The following is a 24321-nucleotide window of genomic DNA, read 5'->3' as shown; positions in this document are numbered from 1 at the left end:
AACCACCGCGTGGGACCATCGGCCCCGCCCCCCCACGCTAGTCTCCCAGCCCTCGGGTCTCTCTCCGAAGCCCCGCTCCCGGCCTTTCCCTGCCTCTTAAAGTCGCGTTCCTCCTTAGGTCCCGCCTTCTGCCCTCTGGTTCGACCTTTCCTCCTCAGGCTCCGCCCCCGCCCTACGGTCCTCCGCCTCCCCAGAAGTCTTTCCCTATGACACGCTGGAGTCCTTGAGAGGGGCGGGGTTTACAGGGCGAAGAGGCGGGACCCGGAGAAGAGGCGGTACTCCTCGCTCAAAATGCTGCCCGCGACCCCGCCCCGGCACTCGGTCGTTGCCAGGAAACAAGCACGACGCTCCGGCTCTGGCCGGGTCCAGCCAATGAGCTGGCACGCCACTGCCCAGCGGTGCGTCGCTGGGCGGCTACGTGGGGTGCGCGGGGGCGCGGGTTGCGTGTGGCGCGGGGCGGGGCGCGACTGGTGCGCCTGAGGAGCGATGGCGGCGGCCTGAGCTCACCTAGCACGGCTGCGGAGATCGGGCCTGGTCAGGGTCGGGGTTCTGTGAGTGAACGGCAAGTATGAGTCGCAGGGCCCGGAGAGGCGTGTGAGGGGCTGAGGGACTGGGAAATAACGGCACCGGATTTGGTGACTCTGCTGGTTGAGAGGGGACAGCGTGAGGGGCCGGCATGTGGTGAGGGGCCGAGTGTGAGTGGCTAAGGTAGGGGAGCAGCGTAAGAGCCTAAGGGTGAACGGGCAAGTGAGGAGCTGGTCAAGAAGGGCTAGGGATGCTTTTTGAGGGGCCAAAGGAAAGGGACTTGTGAACATGGTTTAGCGAGGGGCTGAGGCACCTGTGGGCAGGGGTGAGGGCAACCCTGAGACCAGAGTGAGGGGGTACGGCCTTTGCGAGGAGGGGAGAGTAAGGGGCAAAGGTGGGATCTTGCAGGCTGGTGGGAAATGGGTGAAGGAGTTGAAGCTAGGGCATGAGGGAAGGAATGAGGATTGTGAAGCTGGGATAAGGTTGAGGTTGGTTCTGGAGCCCACTTCGATGGACTGTCCTGCCCAGTGTCCTGCCTAGTCTCGGACCGAGTAGGACAGCTTGGGTGAAAGTGTTGTGCACTTGGCTTTAGGAGACCAGAAAAACGAAGGCGTCATGGGCAGTAATAACTATGATAACGAAAATCATTTTTGAGGCTTAGTTTTTAACCAGAGTAATCACTGAAACTGCGGTTTCTCAAGTTCCTCTTTGGGGTTCCAAACTTGGAGATGGCCTTTCTCACGGAGGGTGTTTTGACCACGACAGCCTATGTTTGTTATCTCTCCACCTGCTTCTGGGCAACCTTACTCCCGTGCTGCTCCTCACTTTGTTTAGCTGTGGGGCTCTGATGGTTGTCATCTAAATTGGACTAACCATTTTCAGTTGCTAATTCTACTTTCATGAAAGTCACGTGGTTTGTTACATACAACACTATATTTAGGCTCAAACAGAATGGCTTTGCTCTCAGTTTCTTTCAGTTAAAAAATCCTACCTTTTTGAGGTAAGTTTATATACAATAAACTGCTCATATTTAAAATGTGCATGAGTGTTGCCATATGTTTACATCTGTGAAGCCATCACCACTTTCAAGATACTGAACATTCTACTGCCCCCTTTGCACTCCTATCCCTTTGCACTCATTCCTCCGTCCATGACACATTTTTGTGTTCACTTTATTAGTATTTTACAGATCCTTTTCTCCCTGCCAACCCATACTACATGAACATTTAAAAAGTTCTAGACAGCTGGTCTAGTGGTGGACACTTCACTTTCCCACCACTAAATTTTCCTCTCTAGTGACTGTGGATCACAGGGCCCAGATACCTTCCCAAGCCTCAGGGATATTTAAGCATTTCCTATCCAGACTGTTTTCTTGCGAATTAGGGGCAGTCCAAGTGCAGGTTGCCATTCTGTTCTAGAGTCTCAGCCTTGGGACCAACTGTTCTGACCAATGGCACGTTTTCATTGCTTCTCTCTGGAGGCCATACATTTTCATGCTGATGGAACCCTTGACCACCTACCTTGATGGGCAGAACCCTGTATAACTGACACGCGTCATAACAGGGTTTAGAGCAGTGATTCCTAAACACTGGGCCAAGGATAGTGCCAGTCCATGATAAAGATTTCATCTGTCCAAGGAGGAGGGCGAGAAAGAGAACATATGAAACATGAATTTTTCATAAAGATAAGTTCATTCTTAGATTACTCTTTTAGTGTTAAAGTGCTGACTGATGAAATAATGACAGTAGATGGTGGGTTTTAAAGAAATGGTCTGATTTGCCAAAATAAGTAACAAGCCTATTTTAAAAATTCTATAGAAATTATTTTTACTGGTTCCTGAAAGGGAGAAATTTAGAGTGATGATGGGTGGTGGTTGTTATTATGGTTGAGAAGGCCTAATTCTAGATAATTTCTGAAATTTGAACAGTATTCATTCAATCTCACTTTTCCATGGATTTACATACTTTGTGAAGTAGGCACAGGCAGGAATTCTTATGTTATAGAAGATGATTCAAACTTATGAACCAGAGGTCACATAGTGGTAAAGTGGCAAAGCTGAATCCAATCTGGTTTCCTGAGAGTGGGTGACTTGGAGGAAGAAGGTTTGTAGCAGAGTGAAAGCCATGTTGACTAAAAGGCATGTTAGGTATGGGAAAAGTTGTGATGATTCAGAGGACATTATACTGGCAAAAAGCATTTTTTATGATTTGCAATTAGTGTGGTTCCAAAAGAGACTAAAGGAACTTTGAGGATGATATTGTGGCAATGACATGGGAACAGGTATACATAATACCTGGATCACATTGTGTTAGTGGTAGGATGAGTCAAGTCGTCAGAGTGTTCTTAGGGACTGTCCAGATTCTCAGGTGTTCTGGAGAAAGCACTGGGTTTGGTAAGCTATATTGAACTCTGTTGAAATAGTAGTTCAGTGAGTAAAGTGGATTTTGGCTTAGACATACAGCCCAGTGGTAGACCTGAGAAGAAGTAACCTAAATGAGGGTGGTGATGTAGAGGTAGAAACATGTTTGGAGTGCTGTATGTAACTGTTTATTCTGCATCTGCTATGCACCAGGCACTCTGCTCAGTGCTGGGAGAGGTAGTTCATTCATTCATGTATTAATTCATTTATTCATTCAGCTCATGCTTTCTCAGTATGTAGTCTGTCCTTGTGAGGCTTACATTTTATGAGATAGCAAAGTAAACAAGACATGGTCCTCTGAGGTCTCAAGGAATTCTCAGTCAGGTTGGGAGAGGTAGATACATGAAAAGATAATTTTAGTTTAGAGAGAGAGTGTGAAATACAAACACATATCATGGGGATATAGTCTCTCCCTGTGTCATACATGTTCTGTGGTCTACCATATATGCACAGGTATTACAGATTTATATATCCAAAACAGCACTCATTTTAGTGTCTTTGCTCTGAGAGCATGCTGTTGTATCACATGCCCTGTCTCAGTTCCGGCAAGGACTTCAGTGTCCTTTTCATTCTTTCTGCTTCTTCATCCCCTGCATTTAATCACTCACTAAAATCTTAATATATTTCTCTCTAAAGTATTTTCCTCTCCATCTCCATGGCTACTTCTTAACTGTTAAAGTTTTAGTTTACTTCTAATCTCTTATCTGGATCCCCCCACCCCCCAATAGTCTCCTGCCTTCAGACTTGCTCTTTTCTAGTCTGTCCCTAGAATGATCTTTCTAAAAATACAAATGTAATCATGGAGCTCCTCTCTGCTTAAAAACTTTTGGCTCTTTGTGTTCTGTAGGACAACATCCAAATTCCTTAATATGGCATCATTTGGCCTCAACTCACCTCTCCAGCCTCATCGCCTGCCACTCCTTACTTTGTGTTCTAGCTTGAATAAATTGTTCACAGTTCCCTAACAAACATGTTACTTTTTTGAGCCTTGAGATCTTTGTAATAGCTGTCTCCCTTGCTAAGAATACTTCTTCTTCTCTGCCCAGTGAACTTCCCTTGTGCTTTAGGATAGTTCATTCTCTCCTCTTCTTTTTGACATCTTCTTTGTCATCATCACCCAAGAAGGGTGGAGAAAGAACTGTGTGTGACATGGAGATTCACTGCTCTAAAGGGGAATCACTGTGATAGAAGTTATGTAAAGGCTGTGCTAAAGTCAGGCGAGCTTCCCTGCAAAAGCAGAAGTTCTTGGGGGAGAGGGGAGGGAGTGAGTTGGAATCATGCATTGATAGCCGGTTTGTCTTATACATGTAGGCTGAGGGATGGACAAGCAGGGAGGATATGTGTAAGCTGAGCTCTAGTTTAGTAGGCTCCTGTGATCCCCCCACCGCGCCTGCCTTTTGTACTGCTGTGAGGTTTTAATCAGATCTTTCTACTTTCAGTATTTAGGGTAATGGCTCATTCATGCCTTCTATGTGAGTAATCAGTCATCTTGCCTAGGAAGAGCCATTGTAGGAAGAGAAACCTTAGGACTTTTCTGACCTGTTCTTGAAAGGTCATTTTGGTCTCTCCCTGTCTGCTGTGGATATTGTAGGTGTATCCCTGCTCTCAGCTCCCTCCCTGTCTTGCCTCTCCCAGGGCAAAGGTTCATAAGGGAGGCTGAGCCACTTCCTGCCCTGTGCCTGCTATTCTGAGGTTGGTGGACACCCTTGCTGAATGTGCCTTATTATAAGGCTATATTTTGTGCTATAAGGTGAGTGACTGACCTTGGCTGTTTGTGGGTCTGAAAGATCAGTTCTTCCTTTCCTCTTTTCCCCTGTGGCTGAGCCTGAAGTTACATCTAGGAAGAGAGGTCTACTCTTTTTTTTAGACTTTGCAGTGAGAGGAAAGGGCGCAGTAATAAGGTGGCGATTCCATTCTCTTTGTCTTGTTATTCTCTTTGTCTTGTTTTGAACTTTGCTCAGTTAAGAGGGAATGAGAGAGTCTTAAATAGATGACAGGAACACCAAGCTATGGTCTTCTTTTGTTTTTGCTGCATGTGAAGGGGGCCCAGGTTAAGTGTTAGCTTTTGTGTTCTGAGACCCTGATTTCAGCGTGGTTCTTCTCTTTGAGGTCTTTGAGAAGAGTTGAAGATGAGGGGTTGAAGAAAGGTCCTGGAGGCTATCCTCCTTGGGTCTGTGAGAAGTGCCCTTTGTTGGTCAAGTAGGGAAGCAGAAGTGGGCACCCCAGTTGCAGTCAAGGTAGGAGTTGGTTATTAATCTTTGAAATTGAGTTCTAAGAGCTGAAGGGAGTTCAGTTTTGGACATGTTAAGTAAGATTTTATTTTGCTGAGACCGGTTGCTTTGCCCTTCCTCAGCTCACTAGATTATGAGTGTGAAGTGGTAGGGATGGATGTGTCAGAGCAGGTTAGATCTCTTCTCAGAGGTAAGGATATCTTGGTCAGATAAGATTAGAAGAAGGAAGGGAGAAAAGAAAATGTCATTTACGAGAGACTGCTTTGTATGCCTGGCATGCTATGCAGATTATTTTATTTAATTTTTATAACAGTAACAATACTTACTTCATCAGGAATTTATAGATAAGGACACTGAGGCTCCCACGTATGAAGTGATTTATTTAAGGTCACACAGCTGGAAAATGGTGGATTGAGATTCAAACCAGAGCTCGTGTTTTACCTACTACTTTGTGTTACTCTTGACCTTACGGCCTCTATTTATTTTCAGTCCTCAAATGAGATATGATTGAGAAAGGATTCTGTAACCAGTAATGCTCTTGTACCAGTTAGGGTCCTTACAGAAGGCAGATTGCACATATTTAGTTTGGGAAGAATCTAATAAAGGGATTATATTTACAAAGGCATGGGCAGAGTTTAAGGAAACAAACAAGAGGGATGGAGTCTGCCAGGGCTTCTAGCAGTCAGAGAGCTAGTAACCAGTATTCTCTACTGTTGGCTTTGCTTTCCACAGCCCATGCTTAAGGACTTGGGCAGACAGATAAGTACCTTTTTCAGTGTGTCCCTGCTGCTGGTAGCTACTAGGGTAGAGGACTATTTGATGGTTTATAGGAAACCTTGTGTGAAAGACTGAGCATCCGTTCTGTGGCTCTACCCCCTCTCACTTATTCTCTTCTTCACCACCCCCATTCTCTTGGGCGAGTGAATGTGGGAAGATTAGGTGGTTGGTGGGTGGTGATGGATACTAGCTTCCCCATTTCAGATTTCAGATTTTTTTTCTTAAAGATTTTTTTATTATTATTTATTTATTTGACAGATCACAAGTAGGCAGAGAGAGAGAGAGAGAGAGGAGGAGGAGGAGGAGGAGGAGGAGGAGGAGGAAGCAGGCTCCCCACTGAGCAGAGAACCGGATGCAGGGCTCAATCCCAAGAACTGGGATCATGACCTGAGCCGAAGGCAGAGGCTTTAACCCACTGAGCCACCCAGGTGCCCCTCAGATTTCAGATTTACCTGAACTGGCACCCATCCTTTGTTACTGTTTTCCTCCTTTCTCAGAGCAAGTGGAATACCTCAGTTTCTCAGAGTGGTCCTGTATCTGATTTGTCTGTCAGTTATCCCCATCTTTTTTGTCCACAACCTGTTACTTTCTTCATAACTTTTCCTCACTTGACAGACATACTTGTGGCTCTCCGTCCTAAAATAAAACAACACCAAAGGATAAAAACTCTTTCTCTTGACTCCTCACCTCCCACCCCTCCTAGCTTCTTTAAGCTGTTGCCCTATTTTCATCCTTCCCTTTGTCACTGACTTTCCTGTATTGCATCTTACACTTCTTTGGCTCTTAGTTATTCTTTAACTACTTACTTCCCTAAGTTTATCTCAAACTTGATTGCTAAAACCAACTGATCATTTTTAACATTCATTCTACTTAGTCTGTCTGTAAACTGTTTATTTTGGCGATCTCCACTTTCTTGAAACTTCCTTTCCTTGATTTCTAGATTATCATCATTGCTTGTTTTTCCCTTCCATTTCTGGCTCCCTTCACAGTCCTCAAAGATACTTCCTTGCTTTCCTAATTTCTGGTTTTCCTCAGGATGTCACTCTCAGCTCCTTTGAAGATCTGCTGTTCTCTTTGGAGATTTCATCCATCTCCCTAGCTTCATCTACCACCTATAAGTTGTTGATTCCTGGATATATATCTCTATAGTCTTGATTTCACTCTTGAGCTCAAGTATTATGTTTCTGTTGGCTTTCTGATATCCTATAGATGTCTCAAAGATTAACATATCTCAAAGCTCAACAAAGTTTATTCATCCTCTTTTCTAAAACACCTTTGTTATGCGTTTCTCACCTATTAATGGCATTATCTTTTACTGAATCTCCTATACGTGGTAGAGTCTTCTATTATCCTCCATCCATTTGTCAGGTCTTTTTACTTCAAGTTAAGTGGATGCAGGTTATCTGCATTTGCATCCCAGTCTTGCTACTTACCAGCTGGTTAACTTTGACAGTATATTTAGCCTTTGTAGGTTTTTATTTTCTCATGTGTAAAATGGAGATACTAGTACATCTAGGGTTTTTATGAGGTTTGAATGAGCTACTGCATATAGTGCTTAGAGTAGAGCCTGGCATGTAGTAAGTGCTTAATATATGTTAGCTATAATTATTTTTAATTTAGCATTCAGTTCCACAAGCATTTTTGAAAGCCAGGCACTGTGTTGGCACTATAATTGCAAAGAAGAATGAATGATATGGTCCCTTTTGAAATAGCTTGCTATTATTGGCAGAGATATTACAGGTGTAAAAAATTTCATTATCACCTGGGACATGCTAAGATGAAGGTGAATTTCAGATTTATCTTTTCTAATTTTGCTCTTACCACCTTACTTTGTCTATCGTCTGCCTCTCTCTGCTCCACCTTACACTGCTCTCTGACATCTCTCTCTTTTTAATTTTTTTCAAATTAACATATAATGTATTATTTGCCCCAGGGATACAGATCGGTGACTCATCAGGCTTACACATTTCACAGCACTCACCATAGCACATACCCTCCCCAATGTCCATAACTCAACCATCCTATCCCAACCCCCCCAACCCCCAGCAACAACTCTCAGTTTGTTTTGTGAGTTTAAGAGTCTCTTATGGTTTGTCTCCCTCCTGATCCCATCTTGTTTCATTTTTTCCTTTCCAACCCCTCCAAATTCCTCATATCAGAGACATCATATGATAATTTATCTGACATCTTTTTTAAAAGCAAATTTGATCTTGTCATTTTCTTGTCTAAAAACCTCCTTTGTTTCCAGGGTGTCAATAGACAAAACCTAAACTTGTTAGCATGATACTCAATGATAATGATACTCTTCACCCATATTTACCCTCCAACTCAATAATGTTTCTTTCTTCTCTAAGTAGTCTGTGATTAGGCCACCCCAAACTTGGAACTGATTTTCAAATTTGTCATGTTTTTTCACAGTGCCATATTTTTGTACATACTGTTTTTAATGCGAAGGCCTTTCCCTCTACTCTCTTTGTGGCTAGTATCTCATTGCTAAAGACTTAAGTCAGACATCACCTCTTTTCTGGAATCCTGTTATAATCTCTCAGGCAGAATTAGTTGCTTTCTTTCATGTCTCTGTAACTCTTTTGTAAGTACCTCTGTTTATAATATTCATTGGAGTTTTTATTTATGCTCCCCACCCAAATGTTTTTTTCTGTCTTCATATTTCCATTGATTACTTAGCAGAGTACTTTATCAGTATGGATGTACTTGAGTTAATCAGTGAGTGAGCCCAGCCTGATATTCAGTATTGGCCATGCCCTTTATCATAAGACTGTCTCTTCTGTTCTGTGGGTTTCCTTAAGCCTAGTTGCTACCTTCCTTTAGTTGTGAGTTGGTAATGGTGAGAGACAGTATCTGGGTGGAAGGGAAAGATGTTAATGTAACTCGAGGGCAAAGCGTGCGGCTGGTGCCAGGTCTCTGGGTTCCTTTAGCCTTTGTTGAACTTAAAGAGGAAGGACAACTGAACCACACCTTTCCTCTGAAATTTTTTTTACTTGTCAGAGATAATACTGCTGAGGGGTAAGGGGTATGATAGAGACGGAGCTGTGAGCTATGGTCTAGAACAACAGCTGTTTTAGTACTTTTCTCATTTCTTTACTGAGGGTGTCATGTCATGTCCCCAGGAGTAAGTGTTGTAAAAATCTGGCAGGATTGGGGTATATGTGTGTATATGGGAATGTGTCTCTGTGTTCTTTGCTGGAATGAAAATTGTTCTGCTCTTTTGGTTTGCTCTGAATTTCCACCTCTTATGTGTATATTCAGATAGTTAAGGGTCTGTTGGATTATTTTCTATTGGGTGGGCTTCTAGGGAGGGCCAGTGATTGGTAGAAAAAAAATTTCTTCCTCAGTAGTCCCAGGTGTCTGGAGTCCGATCGAGACCTGGTTTCTTTTCTTTCCTTCTTTTCTTTTTTTTCTAAGATTTTATTTTTTTAAAGTGATCTCTACACCCAGTGTGAACCTCCCAATGTGGATCTCCCAGTGTGGACGGAAGAGTTCCATGCTCTACTGACTGAGCCAGTCAGGCACCCCAAGACTGGGTTTCTTTTCTTTCTTTCTTTAAAGATTTTATTTATTTATTTGAGCGCGAGAGAGCACACACTGAGAGAAAGGTGCAGAGGGAGAGGAAGAGGAGTAAAAGGAGAGGGAGAAGTAGACTCCCCGATGATTAGGGAACCCAGTGTGGGGCTCAGTCTTAGGACCCCAATCATGACCAGAGCCAAAGGCAGATGCTTCACTGACTGAGCCACCCAGGCACCTCAAGACTGATCGTTCATTTGTTTGTTTGTTCATTCATTCATTCACTTAAGCATTCATACATTCAGCAGATATTTACTGAATTCCTAGGTAATGCTCTGGTACTAGGGATATAGCAGTAAATAAAATAGATAAACCTAGCCCTCAGTGAGGTTGCATTCTGGTGGGAAAGCTAGACAAATAAATAAGCAAATAAATAGCTTTAGGTGCTAAAACCTGTTAAGAAGAAGGTAAGAATAGGAAGCTAGAGAGTGAAGGTGGGAAGATGTGCTTTTAAGATATAATTAAGTAAGGTTTCTCTGAGGAGATGGCATTCAAAAAGAATGGAGTGATGGGAAGAAAGTGAAGATCAGGGGAAGAATACTCCAGGCAGAGGGAATAGAGATTATTCAGGAAGACCTGTACGAGTAAATCAAACGTGAGGACGAGGATGGTAGGATGTTAATGCAGATTAGATCATATAGTGCCCTAGAGGCCAAGGTAAGGGATTTGGATTATTGCTAGTGTGATGGGAAATCTTTGAAAGGTATTCAGCAGAGGAGAGATGTAACATAATTAGGATTTTACAAATACTCTGTGACTCAGCTCAGTCAGTTAAGGATTGACTCTTGATCTCCCCTCAGGTCTTGATCTCAGGATTGTGAGTTCAAGCCCCACATTGGGCTCCACACTGGGCATGGAGCCTACTAACTAACTAAAATAAAATAAAATAAAATAAAATAAAATAAAATAAAATAAAATGAAATACCTGTCAGGGGAGGAGGGCGGGAAGCAAGACTGGAAGCATGGAGACCAGATTGGAAATTATTACAATAGTAGACATGTTTGAGGATAGAGGTGATAGGGTTTGCTGATGAATTGGATATTGGAATTAACGAAAATAAATAAGGATGATGCCCAAGTTTTTGGTCTGAGCATGTAGGTGAATGTTGTTATCATTTCTTGAGATGGAGAAGGCTGGAGGAGGAACAGATTTGATGGTAGAAATGAGTTCTCTTTTAAACACATTACATTTAAGAAGCTATGGTGAGTGTGTGTGCATGGAATTTTCAGTGGATTGGTGGCTCTGGGTTCTTTTGGGGAATGGGGAGAGGCAAACTCCAGTTGATCTCTTCCTTCTCTATCTTTGAATTAGATTTGCCAGTCGGGACTAGGCATTGATCACTGAACTCACTACTCCAGCCTGGTGTATCTTTGGCTCCATGGCCAGCTACTGGCTCCTGCAGACCGGATGAAGCAGACTAGAGACACAAGTGGAGAAAACCTCCAACTGGCAGATTCTTGGAGAGTGGCCTTCTGGCCACTGGCCCTGCCCAGCCTGCCTCATGGAGAGGATGAACTGGCTGAGCAGACTGGCCTCCCGGGGCCCTGGGCACCGTGTACCTCAGGGGGCCAGTATGCAGACTCCTGTCGTGGCTGATCCTGAGACCTGCCTCATGGTCTTCAAGAATCACTGGTCCCAGGTAGGAGATTCTATGCCAAGTGGCCTGATTTACTGGCTGCCTGAGTTCTTCCACCCTACTGTGTACTCTCACCATCACTAGTCATTATTTCATCTAAGATTCCTGCAGTCTTCTTTCCTGTTTCTTCAGGTGGTGCGTATCCTGGAGCGGCAAGGCCCTCGGGCAGCTCCTGGGGGTGCGGATGATCTCAGTGCTGTGCGCAACCACACTTACCAGATGTTGACACTGCTGGTAGAAGATCGTGCCGTCCCCTCAGCCCCTATGGCCCCTGGGCCCTTGCTAGAGTTTGCTCTGCGTGAGGACCTGCTAACCCGTGTGTTGGCGTGGCAGCTTCAGTGGGATGAGCTTGGGGATGGGGTTGAGGAACGGCGAGCTGAACAACTGAAGCTGTTTGAGATGCTAGTGAGTGAAGCTCGCCAGCCACTGTTGCGACATGGTCCAGTTCGTGAGGCTCTGCTGACCTTGCTGGATGCCTGTGGCCGTCCTGTGCCCAGTAGCCCAGCACTGGATGAAGGCCTGGTGCTACTTCTCAGCCAGCTGTGTGTGTGTCTGGCCCGGGAGCCTTCATTGCTCGAGTTCTTCCTACAGCCACCTCCTGAGCCTGGAGCTGCCCCCCGTCTTCTCCTCTTTTCTCGCCTCGTTCCTTTCGTCCATCGAGAGGGCACACTGGGCCAGCAGGCTCGTGATGCCCTACTCCTGCTGATGGCTCTGTCGGCTGGGAGTCCCACTGTGGGCCGCTACATTGCAGATCACTCTTATTTTTGCCCGGTCAGCACCTCCTGGAATGGGGGGTGGGGTATGGTTTGTAGACGTTGGATAGCATCTTGCTATCCAGAAGATGTGGAGGGGCTATGTATGGGGTCCTTCTCCTTTAGGTAGTAGCCCCTAGGTTTGAAAGAAGTACCTGGAGTTGGGGTGGGAATGAAACATGGGCTTAGGTGGATAGCACCAGTACTAAGGCTCTTCATGGGCCAGTGTTTCCAGGTGATGTCCTGGCACTTTTGGTAACTAAATATCTGATTTGGGAATAGCTCTTTCCCCTGTTCCTGTCAAAACTCTGGGTTACTTACTCCCCTGCTGAGCTTGTTTGAGCAATATTGTCTGAATTTTTGGTAACCTGTCCTTGGGGATGGCCCCCAGGTGCTGGCCACAGGGCTGAGTGCCCTGTACTCCTCACTGCCCCGAAAGATTGAGGTTCCGGGGGATGATTGGCACTGCCTGCGACGGGAAGACTGGCTGGGCGTGCCAGCCCTTGCGCTGTTCATGAGTTCCCTAGAATTCTGCAATGCAGTCATTCAGGTGGGACTGGGGTTCCCAGGAGGTCTGGTCTTTGGTCATTCTGGGGAGATAAGGGGGAAGTGGGCATATTCCCTAGAATTCTGCTATTCTGCCATCTTGGGGGTGGGATGCCTATTTGTACCATTCTGTTCCCTTCCATACAGTGGCCACCTCACATTCCTCCTCCCTCTCTCTCTTACACTCCTACAGGTGGCTCACCCTTTGGTGCAGAAGCAGTTAGTTGATTATATCCATAATGGGTTTCTGGTGCCTGTCATGGGCCCTGCCTTGCACAAGGTGAGAGTTATGGGTGGCAAGGCAAATCAGGGTATTAGGCTGAGGGGTGGTGACCTAAATGCCAGAACTAATAGGGGAGGCAGTGGGCAGGGTACTCCTCTCTTTTTCCATGTTTGTTCCTGCTTCCTCCGTAGAACTCAGGGAAAGCACTAAATTTCCAAATTTTCCCTTCCCTTTGTCCAGACCTCTGTGGAGGAGATGATTGCCAGTACCGCGTATCTGGAACTTTTCCTGCGGAGTATCTCAGAGCCTGCTTTGCTCCGTACCTTCCTGCGGTTCCTGCTGTTACACCGGCATGACACCCACACCATCCTTGACACCCTCGTTGCCCGTATTGGCAGCAACTCCCGGGTATGGCCCCTACCTCTGTCCTGGCTTACCTGGGTGAGCCATCTTCTCTCTCTGACCTTTGTTCTGGGAGGGTGTGCCTGCCCTTTTTTGGCCTTTGTCTCCAGCAATGACTTCAAAGTTAGGTGGCATTTACTTTCCAGTATTAAACTTTTTACCATATTGGGTGTAGATTTTAATCTGCTGCCTTGCTTTTGTGATACATGAATCTAGAGCACGGTTACTTTTTCTGGATAACTGGCTGGCTGCTCATCATGACTAGAGGTTTTGCCATTGTGCTATACTTGTAGCTTTGGCGTGAGGTTCTCTTTAGCTGTGTGTTGTTCTGTGGCCTGCTGTGGGTAACTTGAGATCACTTCTTCATGTTTTGTATCTGCTTTGATAGGTGATCCTGCTGCTACTGGTATACTTAGCTTTTCTCCCCTTTGGATTTGCTGCATTTGAACTGCTATAAGTCAGAGCACCCATTCTGGTCCACCTACCGACTTAAACATTCCTTTTTCCTGAACATTTATACTGAATGTTGGCTACATGCCTTGCTGTTTTCTCGTACTAAGGATAAATGGTAAACAGGATAGACATGGTTGCTGACTTCATGGAGCTTCCTTTATAGACCCACAAACCCATTAATTGAATAATTGAAAATTGTGGTCATTGTTATGAAAAAAACTAAGCAACGTGCTTAGGAAATAAGCACGAGCTGGGTGCTTATTAGGGCGTTCAGAAACCTCGCTGAGGAGGTGACATTGAGCTGAGACCTAAATGTCATGAGGGAGTTTGCCTATTGAAGAACAAGTGGAAGAAGAGTCTGGGCGGAGGGAGCAATATGCAAAGGATATGAGATGGGGGTGAGCTGAATGTATTTGAGGAAGTGAAAGACCAGTATGAATGGAGGTGACGTGAGCAAGAGGGAGAAGGAAATGAGATGAAAGTTGAGAGGTAGGTAAGATTCAGATCATGCATGGCCTTCTAGACCATAGTAAGAAGTTTGGATTTTAACCAATATATGAAATAGGAGTAAGTAGTTTCTATGTAATAAAGACCCAAAGTCTTTCTAGGGGAAGAAAGCTGTTTGTTTAGTCATGGATTTTATGGCATTTATTTGGCTACGCAACCATTTTTGTTTCCTTCTTATTATAAATAACTGAAGTTCCCTAGGTCCATATGTTTAAAAAAGAAGTTCTTGGATTACTAAAGGTTATGGAAAACTGTTCAAGATAATTGAGATACCTTGAGATATCTGTAGTCAGCCTTGTGGTAGGTGAGGTTTCGGAAGAGCTATGAATAACTGAAGGGTATAGAATAACTAAGGGTGTCTGAAGGGTATCTGAATAATTAAGGGTATGGATAAGATATTTCACACTGACTCTGATGAGACCAGTGTTTCTGAACCGGGTGAACACTTCAGAATTTGAAAATGGCAACAACAATAACATATTCTAGGCTCTGCCTTAGCTCTCTTGAATTATAATACACAGGGCATATGAATCAAGTAATTATGATACATGCATGGATTAAGTATTACTGGTAAAAATCAATAAAGGATAGGAGTCAAAACTTTAATTTTATAAAGATACCAAAAAAGGTTTATTTCTCGTTATGCTAAAGTTAAACCATGGTCTTAATCTTTAATCTAATGGGATGTCCTGTTCGTGTTTTGGGACCATTAATTTCCTTCTTGAGGTTGATTTTTTTTTTCCCCCTATGCTAGGCTCTATCTGTCTTCCTTTCATCTTAGTATTATCCTCACTTCTTTGATTCTCTCTCATTTTCTTTCGTCTCTAGCATTTGTTTCTATTAGTCTTGCGTTTGGTCCTCTGGTCTCAAGGGCCTTCAGGTTCTTGGGCTATTTCTTCCTGGTTCCTGCTTCTTGGAGGAACCAAATGCTTCTGATTTCAGTTTGCCTGTGTTACCTGTGTAATTGCTTTCCTTTCTGTTGCTTGGCCTTTTAAGGCGTGAATCAGTTGCCCTGATTTTGAACTTCTTTAAGCTTGTCTTTTGTGGCTTAAAGTGAATCATACTAGCTTATCAGTCTGTGTACCTGGCTATCTGTTTTAGTTTCCTATTACTGTCATAACAAATTACCACAAACGTAGTGGCTTAAAACAACATGAATTTATTATCTTGTAGTTCTGTACATCATACTATGACATGGATCTCATCAGGCTAAAATCAAAATGTTTGGTGGGCTTGTGTTCCTTTCTGGAGGCTCTAGGCGTAGATCTGTTTACTTGCTCGGTAGGGTTGTTAATAAGATTTGTTTCCTTGGAGTTTTAGGACTGAGATTCCTGTTTTCTTGTCAGCTGTCAGCAGAGGACCATTCCCAGATTCTGAGGCCAACCAAATTCCTTGTTTCATGGCCCCCTTCTATCCTCAAAGCCATCAGTGGTGAATCAGGTTTCTCTCGTGCTTCAGATTTCTTTTCCTTCTTCTTTCTGACCCAGCTGGAAAAGGTTCTCTGTTTTTAAGGACTCATGTGATTTGATTGGGCCCACTTGGATAAACCAGGCTACTGTTCCCATCTCAGATTCCTTAACCATAATCATATCTACAAAGTACCTTTTGTCATGTAAGGTAAAAATACAGATTCTGGAGATTAGGACCTAGGCATCTTCCGTTTTTCTACCTACCATGAGTGTGAATGTTTCCTTTGCTAGTTAAAATGGTCAGGGTAAATCTGAACATTTTTGCTGTCCAAAATGTGAACTGCTCTCTCATCTCTTTCCTGCTGCAGTTGACTTTTAATGCTCCCACAGTTATTTAGTAACCGATGAGCTCCTAGACTGTGCAGCGGTGTCCTGGCCCAAGACCCAGTAGTTGGTCTTCAGGGAGCTCCAGGTATACTTGCCATGAGGGAAGTAGAGAGAAAGTGCTGTGGGGATTTGGAGGAGGATTTCGAGGGAGTGCTTACACACATCTGTACTCTTCCCCTCTCTTCACCTAGCCAGAGAACCACCTTCTTATTTTCTAAAACAAATGGTTCCCTCTGTACTGGACCCACCTGTTTTTTCCTTTTCCTGTCAGCTGTGCTTGAGTTTCTCTTTCTTCTACCTTCTGAGAGATACACCAGTATTGGAGAGGTGACTCAGATTCCTTGTTCACAGCACCACCTACTTCGCAGCTGGGATTCTTCCAGGTTCCCTCTGGCTTCTGCTTGGCCTCGGCTGTGGTCTCTGCTGACAGGCATTTACTCAGTTATCATATTGCTGTTGGCTCCTGGTAGTCATTCACTCAGTCCCAGTATTTCATGGGGTCTCTCTTCATAGGTACTCATTCCACAGCCAGAGAATCTGCTGACATGTGTGTGGTCTGTAGAAATACAGAATCTGACATATGTTTCATTACTATCTGTGAACAGTGAAGTCTTGCCTATAAAGATCATATGAGCATTTATTTAATAATTGAATGATTATTATATGCCAGGCCCTGTGCATATTGTTACTCTAGGAGTGGTTGGTTGGGCCTGGGGCTTGGGGGGTTCCCATTTGGTAAACATCTTGGAGGGTAGAGAGCTCTTATGGTGACTCCCTCCCTCCTCCCCCACTCCCCAGCTCTGCATGGTCTCTCTGAGTCTCTTCAGGACCCTACTGAACCTCAGTTGTGAGGATGTCCTGCTGCAGCTGGTTCTCAGGTACCTGTGGGGACAGGGCTGAGGGATGGCTGATCCTGAACCCTCCAGGCCTTGTGCACTGCTGGGCAATGGGTTGTATTGGGGTTGCTCATGTGTTTCCTGGCTTAGTCATATAGTTTCATTGGCCTGATGTTCTCCCAGGTCCTGTCCTTTCTGATCTATCCTGTGTCCTTTTTCTGCTGTCTTTCCCAGGTATCTTGTCCCATGTAACCATGTGATGCTGAGCCAGAAGCCAGCTGTACGTGATGTGGACCTATATGGACGAGCGGCAGACAAGTTTCTCTCCCTAATCCCCCGCTGTTGTCGGCATCATGCCCCTAGCCCACCCCGTCCAGAGCATGCCTCATGGGCACGAGGTGGGCCTAGCAGAGAGGCAGGGAGAAGGGAGGACACCACGGGTATGGCCTGGGTTCTGGAAAGCCTAGCAAGAAGGTGGGGCTAGGGTGTGCGGAGAAGGGTGGCCATGAGTGGCATTCCATCTTTGCGGTGGTCGATGAGGGGTCTTGCAGGGTGGAGTCTTAACTCCACCAAAGAAATGTAGCTTCTGAGCAAAGTTGCTCTTCTTCATCCCAATCCTGTATTGTTTCTATTTTCCATTGTTTCTTTGGTGTTATGGGTGGTGAGAGAAGGTGGTGGATGCTGAAAAGCTTAATTAGGAGGGTGGAGAATCAGCTGTCTGAATAGATCACATGTCTTTGTTGCTTGTCTTCTCTGTCAGTCTCCATAGATGTCTTATCCTTCCTCTTAGCCCCCTGTCTCTTTGATCCCTCCTATGTTCTTTCCCTCTGTAGGCCCTGGAAGCCCAAGTGTTGACTCCTCTTCTGTGGTGACAGTGCCCCGGCCCTCCACACCATCTCGTCTGGCCCTGTTCCTGCGACAGCAGAGTCTGGGTGGCTCGGAATCCCCAGTTCCAGCCCCTCGCTCACCAGGGCTTGCTGCATCCCCAGCCTCCAGCCCTGGCCGAAGGCCCAGCCCTGTGGAGGAGCCTGGTGAGCTGGAAGACAATTACCTGGAGTATCTGCGTGAGGCACGCCGTGGTGTGGACCGGTGTGTCCGAGCCTGCCGTACCTGGTCTGCCCCATATGATGGCGAGCGGCCCCCTCCTGAGCCCAGTCCTGTTGGCTCCCGGACTAAGAAACGCAGCCTACTGCCTGAGGAGGACAGGGACACTGTGGGGGAAGGGGAGGAAGAAGAGCTGGGGAGTGGGGGGCTTGCTGGGGGTTCAGGGGAGGGCCCTGGCCTACTGCCTGCTCCCCAGCTCAATGGGGTGCCAGGACCATGGCCTGAGGGGGCCAAGAAGGTTCGTCGGGTACCTGAGGAGGGAGCTGGGGAACTGCCAGAGGGCACCTCCGAGGGCATGGTAGGACTAGAGGGCTTTGGGCAGGAGCTCCGGGAACTGGAAGTGGCATTGAGCAATGGGGGGGCTGGCTCAGAACCCCTGCTAGAGCCTCCACTACCTCTTGAGGAGGAGGAGGCCTATGAGAGCTTCACCTGTCCCCCTGAGCCCCCTGGCCCCTTCCTCAGCAGCCCTTTGCGGACTCTCAACCAGCTGCCAAGCCAGCCCTTCACTGGTAAGCTACTTAGCCTAGGCCTTCTCCTTTTTGTACACTTTGCATGTACTTGACATGTTTGTGCTAATATCTGAGATTTCTTGGCCATGTCATTTCTGTGTACTTGCCCAGCTCCTCATCCATTTTGCTTGGGTCCCTTCCAGACACATATCATATTGTACTTAATGTCTCTGTGTCTGTCTATACATCTTCCATGCTTGTGCTGATTTGAGTATTGATTTATGTCTGAGCCTTGTATGTCTGTCCTATGTGCATGTTCCTCCTTTTCCTTAGTCTGGCCTTTTCCTGGGATTGTGATTCAGGGTATTCTGTGTTTGGTGTTTCCTGGTGAATCACAGCAATATATCTGAACAATATATATGGAGGGCATACCTGTTGTCCTCTTTGTGAGGCACCTGTAAGCCATGCTGTTCCCACCTGTATATTTGTCTGGGTGTTGGGTCTCCTGTCAACTTTTCTGTAGCCCAGGATCAGCCCTTCTTGTGTTCTTCCCTTACTCTACCATGGCCTTCTTTCTTCTCCCAGTCTCCTCAGAGAAGGACTCAATTTCAGGATTTTCTTGTTCTCTCTCCTTGGGCCTTGTTGGTTGCTATGACTACCCAGTAAGACTTTCTTTAAGTCTTACGGTTAGTAGTAAGGACTAAAACAGATACCGTGAAATATGTCTTGGAGGGCAAATGACAAAAGTGTGGCCCTGAGTGCTCCAGTTGAGTTCTTTGGTCTTTTCAAAGACCCTGGAGCTAGACCTGACCTGACCAGTTAAGTCCTCTTTGTTTTTTGTTTGAGAGCCAGCTCTACCAATCCTGGTTCTTTTTTTTTTTTTTTTTAATTTTTTATTTTTTATAAACATATATTTTTATCCCCAGGGATACAGGTCCGTGAATTGCCAGGTCCACACACCCCACAGCACTCACCAAAGCCAATCCTGGTTCTTAGCCTTACTCCCCTTCCTCTAGGGAGCAAAAAACCACCTCTGAGAAGCAGCGTAGTGCTTTGGACTGGACACACCTTGAAATAGTGTCTGTTCATGTCACTGATGAATTTAAACCACTTACTGTGATGCTGCTGCATTGGGAGAACTCAGCACATTGTAACTTTTTACTAGGAATATCATCTCTTGGGTGCATGGCAGATAAAAGTTGACCAAGGTATCTGCCCATCTTTTGGGTGTTCGCAGTCAGGTTATCGTGCCTTGATCAGTCCATGTCCTTACTGGCCTGGGATATGCTGCTTGCACAGCACCAAGGCTTCTGCTCTACAGTCCTGATCGCTCCCACTTGCAGACTATAGAAAATGGCTTTCCATTTGTTTAGGCTTTGCTCCTTCTTGCTCAATACCACTAGAAGGTGGTATGCAGGTTTTACCACATTCTTGAAGCATTAATTGAAGCTGTATCCCTTTTCTTCTCTGTAAACTCATCTGAGATTTTTGAATTTTCTCTTGCAAGAGAGTCTCAGGAAATAAGAGAAACAGTAGGACAAAGTTATGTGGTATCTTAGGGACCCTGTTAAACTAGGGTTTATGGAGCTAAGGCTACTCATGTGCATCTGGAGTGAAGAATGTTTTGCAGAATTCACTGCCTCTTTGCTTTCGTTGTTCTCCTTAGGTCATAGTGCAGTTCTTAGGTATAATCCCTTTCCCTCACAGACCCCTAGTCAGATAGACTGTGGTGGTTCTAGAGGCCTCATGCTTGGTGATCTGGCTCAGTTGAGACCAGTTCTCCTGGTAGATCGTTTTCATCCTTTCTGTTATCCTCTCACCTAGCAAAGAGTCTGCCCTCAATCAATTTTCTCTGGCTCTGAACTAATCTCTTTTTTCTGTAAATTCTCTTCTGCCTTCTTGGTTCCTGGTTCCTGAACAGAACTGATTTCTTCTTTGGCTTCCAGAGATTTCTCTCCTATCTTGAAGTTGGCCTGTGTAGGCACCTTTGTCTTTGCTACAGTTCATTCTTGGTTTCTTCTGACCCAGGTGTAGTGTTATCCTCTGTTTTGTGTGTAACCTGATTCTTCTTTTGGTCCCAATCACCTTCTTGCTTCTTGTTCTTTTGTGTCTCCTGGATGAAGCTTTTTAAAAAACCAAGAGATGTTATGTAGCTTATAGTTATTACTGAATACTTATAATTTGTTTGATCTTTGACTGACTGCTTTCTAATAGTATCTTTTTGATCCTTTTAATAATCCTATGAGGTGGGTATATTTTATTTTGCCAAGTAGATAACTATGCTTGGAGAATTTTGGTTCATCCAATACTTAACTAGTAAAAGATAAAGCTGGAATTTAAAACCAGGTCAGTCTGACTCCAGAACCTATGATCTGGCTCTTCATCTTAAGTGTGTGTAAAGCTGGCATCTGGACTCCTGTGGGTCCATCTGGTGTCTGCCATTTCATCTCTTCCAGAGTAGGTGATCACAGGATGCTTAAACATACACCCGGAAACTGACATACAAATAATTTTCACCTAGTGGCATGGTTGGGGGTGTGTCTCTTGGTTTTGGGAGGAATGAGTGCGATGTGCATTGTGTTCAGGCCTTGTATCCTTGTACCCACCCCTCCCAGGCCCCTTCATGGCTGTGCTCTTTGCCAAACTCGAGAACATGCTGCAGAACTCCGTCTATGTCAACTTCCTGCTGACGGGGCTGGTGGCCCAGCTGGCCTGTCACCCCCAGCCCCTGCTCCGCTCTTTCCTGCTCAACACCAACATGGTCTTCCAGCCCAGTGTCAAGTCCCTGCTGCAGGTGTGCGATGCATGCATGCATGGGTGCGTCCAGGCTCCGTGGTGGGCCAGGCCCGCAGCTGGAGTGGCCCTGGGGGGGCTGGGAACAGGCCCAGTGGGACTAGGAAGGACTCTCAGTCTAGAGCCACACAGAAATGTCATGAAGTTGTGCTTCATAGGTGCTGGGTTCTGTGAAGAATAAAATTGAGAGCTTTGCGGCCTCCCAGGAGGACTTCCCAGCACTGCTATCCAAAGCCAAGAAGTACCTCATTGCCCGTGGCAAGTTGGACTGGGCTGAAGGCCCTGCAGCAGGACCTGCCCCCCGCCGCTCTGATCCCTTAGGTGAGGACTACCCCACCACTCCACTCCTTTCCCTGTCTTCCCTAGATAGCTAATTAGTCCAGGTTAATTGAGCTTTTATTAAGGGTGGAGTCTTGTGCCATGAAGTTGCAGAAAATTGAGTCTTGATGTTTGTTGTCTGGCTCTAGTCAGAGGATAAAATACAGTTACGTCCACTCAGAGCCAAATCAGTAGCACCAGCAAAAACTAGGAGTTGAGGATAGGCAAGGGGACAGAGTAGTCTCTAGGTTGAGGTATTGGGAAAGGACATGGTATTTGACATAGTCCTTGAGAGATATTTGATGTGGTCCTTGCGTAGGCCAAGGAGTGGGATGGCTTTATTCTTTTGTCTAGGGGACCACACGAACTATTAAGTTGGAGCAGATTTAGAAGGTGGTGAAATTGTTTGTTAATAAGGCTGGAAAGATTTGGCCAGAGCCGTAGGTGGTCAGATGAGAAGTTGGGCTGGGTAGAAGTTGTGATCTTTCAGGCATTGAGAACCCATTGGGTGTTCTTAGATATGAGAGCGGAGAGATAAGCATGTTAGTTCATGTGCTAGGTGAATTGGAGCCAGGAGCAAATGGAGTATAGCTATGTCCAGCAAGGCTTGAATTAGAATAGTGGAAAATGAAAGGAGGAATTGGATAAGGTAGAAATGGGAAGGAAGTATTGGCAGAGTTTGGTGAATGGTTGTGGGGTGCAGGGAAGAAGGTAGAGTTAAATATGACCATGCAGCTTTAAATTAGAGCTTCCATTAGTAAGTGTCTGTGTACTTGCTCTGTGTGTTGGCCATTGTCTTTGGTACAGGAGACTCAGGGAGTTATAAGATGAGACCACTACTTTCTAAGAGCTGACAGTCAGTCTGGAGAGTGAATAGAGAAGTGTCATTACTGAAAAAGCAAAGTCCCAAAGGTGGTGAATGTAGTGCACCAGGTCAGAATTAACTTTGGATGGGAAAAGGTTCCCTGCCCTCCGAAGGCAAATGATATGTATCTTAGAGTTATGATAGGAGGAAGTGAGCGTATCCATGGAGTTGTGAGGTGTAGAGGGGAAGGTCAGGAATTGAAGTCCTTTATTTGCTAATCAAAGTAGGAGACAAAATAATGTGCTAAAAGCAAGAGAGCAGGGTGAGATGGAAGATCTTGAGAGATTTGAGTTGGGAATACAGTACCATAATGGTTATTTTACAGTTGATGTTCCTTAGCATGATTTCCTCATGGTACAGCGCTGTGACTGTGTCTTATTTCCATAGTTGTGGTCCTGTGTTCACTGTGGAGGTAAATAAGGGATTAAGCACTTGAGCTCATAGATTTCCCTATGAGATGGAAGACATGAACACAAGTATTATTACAATACAGTGTGATAAAGGTGGTGAAATGGGAAGTCAGTGGGGGGCAAATCAGAGGTGGTTTCTCAGGGGGTGGGGATAATGAGATTAGGCCAAGGGGCTAATGAAAACAGTGGGGAGAGTAAAATTAAGGCATATAGGGCTACAGAAGCATGAAAAGAGGGTTGAAGATTTTAGGAAGAATAGATAGTTGTGGGTACAAAAGCAGGAGAGGGTGTAAAAAGTTTGGAGAAAGGGTTGGAAGGGGCATGTGAGCCTGGTTGTGAAGGGTTCTGAATGCCATATTTAGTAAATCTGTGTAGCATATTTCTGTAGCCAGTGTTTGAGATAGAGAATGAGAACCATAACATGATATAGACTCTAGATCCCTAGAGTCTAGGCCCTAAATATTGTGCAAAGATCCAGAACCAGTAATCGAGGAAGAAAATTAGAAGAGAGAGGGCACTATTTTAAATGGTTCATTTGAGTCTAAGCTGAGGTAAATTTGTCTGGCCATGTGAAGTTGTTTAAGCTGATGTGAGGTAAAAGGATGGCTTTGGTGGATATAAGAGGGGGACTGGTGGTAGGTGGAGTGGTGGCACGGGAGATCAGATTTTGGAAGGGTAGTAGGGTATGGGACATGTGGTAAAGCCTATGAATAATTGTTGCATATATGGCCCTGTGGGTGTGGAAGGAGCAGGGGATGTGGGTCATGTGTTATAGACAGGCAGAGGGAAGGTGGAAGTGGTTGGCTCCAGTGTAGGAGCATAATGTAAGGGTATGTTAAGGACTGCGGAGACAGCTTAGTGGTAGTAGAATAACAATTGGAAAGGGAGGAGGAGTAAGAGAGTCCCTCAGGGTGAGAGGGCATGGAGAAGGTCTTGGATGAGAATGAAGTAGCTGAAGTGTTGACTAACTGAGAAGACTGAGGGTGATGGTTGACTGGGTAGGGAGGCTGGATAGAGGGAAGAAGGCTGGGCAGGCAGCATTTTGGTTTTAGAGTCATAGTTGAGATGTTCGTGAACCCAGGGAGGGGGGCATCTCTCTCAGACTGAGAGAGTGTGCCTGACCCCAGTACCTTCACAATCCCCAATACCCATTTATTCCCAGTGAAGAGCCGGAGGCCGTCCTTGGGGGAGTTGCTCCTGCGGCATGCACACAGTCCAACCAGGGCCCGGCAGGCGGCACAGTTGGTTCTTCAGCCTGGGAGAGACGGCGCAGGACTTGGCCTAGGTGGGGGCTCCCCTGGGGCTTCAACTCCAGTTCTGCCCCCTCGGGGTGGGGCCCCTGAGCGCCAAGGTGAGGCTCTGCGAGTCAAGAATGCGGTCTACTGTGCAGTCATTTTCCCTGAGTTTCTCAAGGAATTGGCTGCCATCTCCCAAGCCCATGCTGTCACCTCGCCTTTCTTGTTGGATACTTCAGAGGAGGGATCTGGCCCTCCTGTCTCAGGCTTTGGGCCCCTCAATCCTTAACTTTCTTCCATGGACAATCAGGGCCTCACATGGCCTGGGCTGGGGCCGGGTTATAGGCTCCTTTTTATGTTTGGAGGCAGTGGCAAGAGGACTTTTTAATTTATTTCCAATGAATGTTTTATGGAGAACTTGTTGCAATATGTATAAAAGGGAAATCTCTATTCTGTGCTCA

General features: G+C 45.6%; 1 protein-coding gene across 12 annotated transcripts; it reads left to right on the top strand.

Annotated features, from left to right (window-relative positions):
* Positions 1 to 436: 436 nt before the first annotated feature.
* On the top strand, positions 437 to 24321 carry FAM160A2 (family with sequence similarity 160 member A2). 12 transcript variants are annotated; one of them, XM_032357001.1, is made up of 12 exons: positions 438 to 566; positions 10847 to 11174; positions 11283 to 11942; positions 12315 to 12473; positions 12663 to 12749; positions 12933 to 13133; positions 16649 to 16728; positions 16921 to 17084; positions 17520 to 18299; positions 20855 to 21033; positions 21191 to 21353; positions 23788 to 24321. In XM_032357001.1, exons 2-12 carry the CDS (start codon positions 11037 to 11039, stop codon positions 24147 to 24149), a joined length of 2973 nt encoding a protein of 990 aa, XP_032212892.1. In that variant the 5' UTR covers positions 438 to 566; positions 10847 to 11036; the 3' UTR covers positions 24150 to 24321. The 12 variants fall into 12 exon arrangements, with proteins under 12 accessions (XP_032212896.1, XP_032212892.1, XP_032212897.1 ...); XM_032357006.1 differs by having other exon boundaries at positions 16921 to 17126; positions 17520 to 17717; XM_032356995.1 differs by having other exon boundaries at positions 16921 to 17126.

This window comes from Mustela erminea, chromosome 9 (assembly GCF_009829155.1).
Source record: "Mustela erminea isolate mMusErm1 chromosome 9, mMusErm1.Pri, whole genome shotgun sequence".
In the NCBI taxonomy this organism is placed as follows: domain Eukaryota; kingdom Metazoa; phylum Chordata; class Mammalia; order Carnivora; family Mustelidae; genus Mustela; species Mustela erminea.
Note: the sequence above shows the minus strand (reverse complement) of the source record. Positions and strands in the feature narration are given on the sequence as shown.

Bases quoted from the DNA above. Each gene is read 5' to 3' on its own strand.
- FAM160A2 (XM_032356995.1), top strand. From the start codon at position 11,037: ATGGAGAGGATGAACTGGCTGAGCAGACTGGCCTCCCGGGGCCCTGGG. The intron at 11,175-11,282 runs GTAGGAGATTCT...AGATTCCTGCAG, and splicing joins TCAAGAATCACTGGTCCCAG to TCTTCTTTCCTGTTTCTTCA. The intron at 21,034-21,190 runs GTGTGCGATGCA...TGTGCTTCATAG, and splicing joins GTGTCAAGTCCCTGCTGCAG to GTGCTGGGTTCTGTGAAGAA.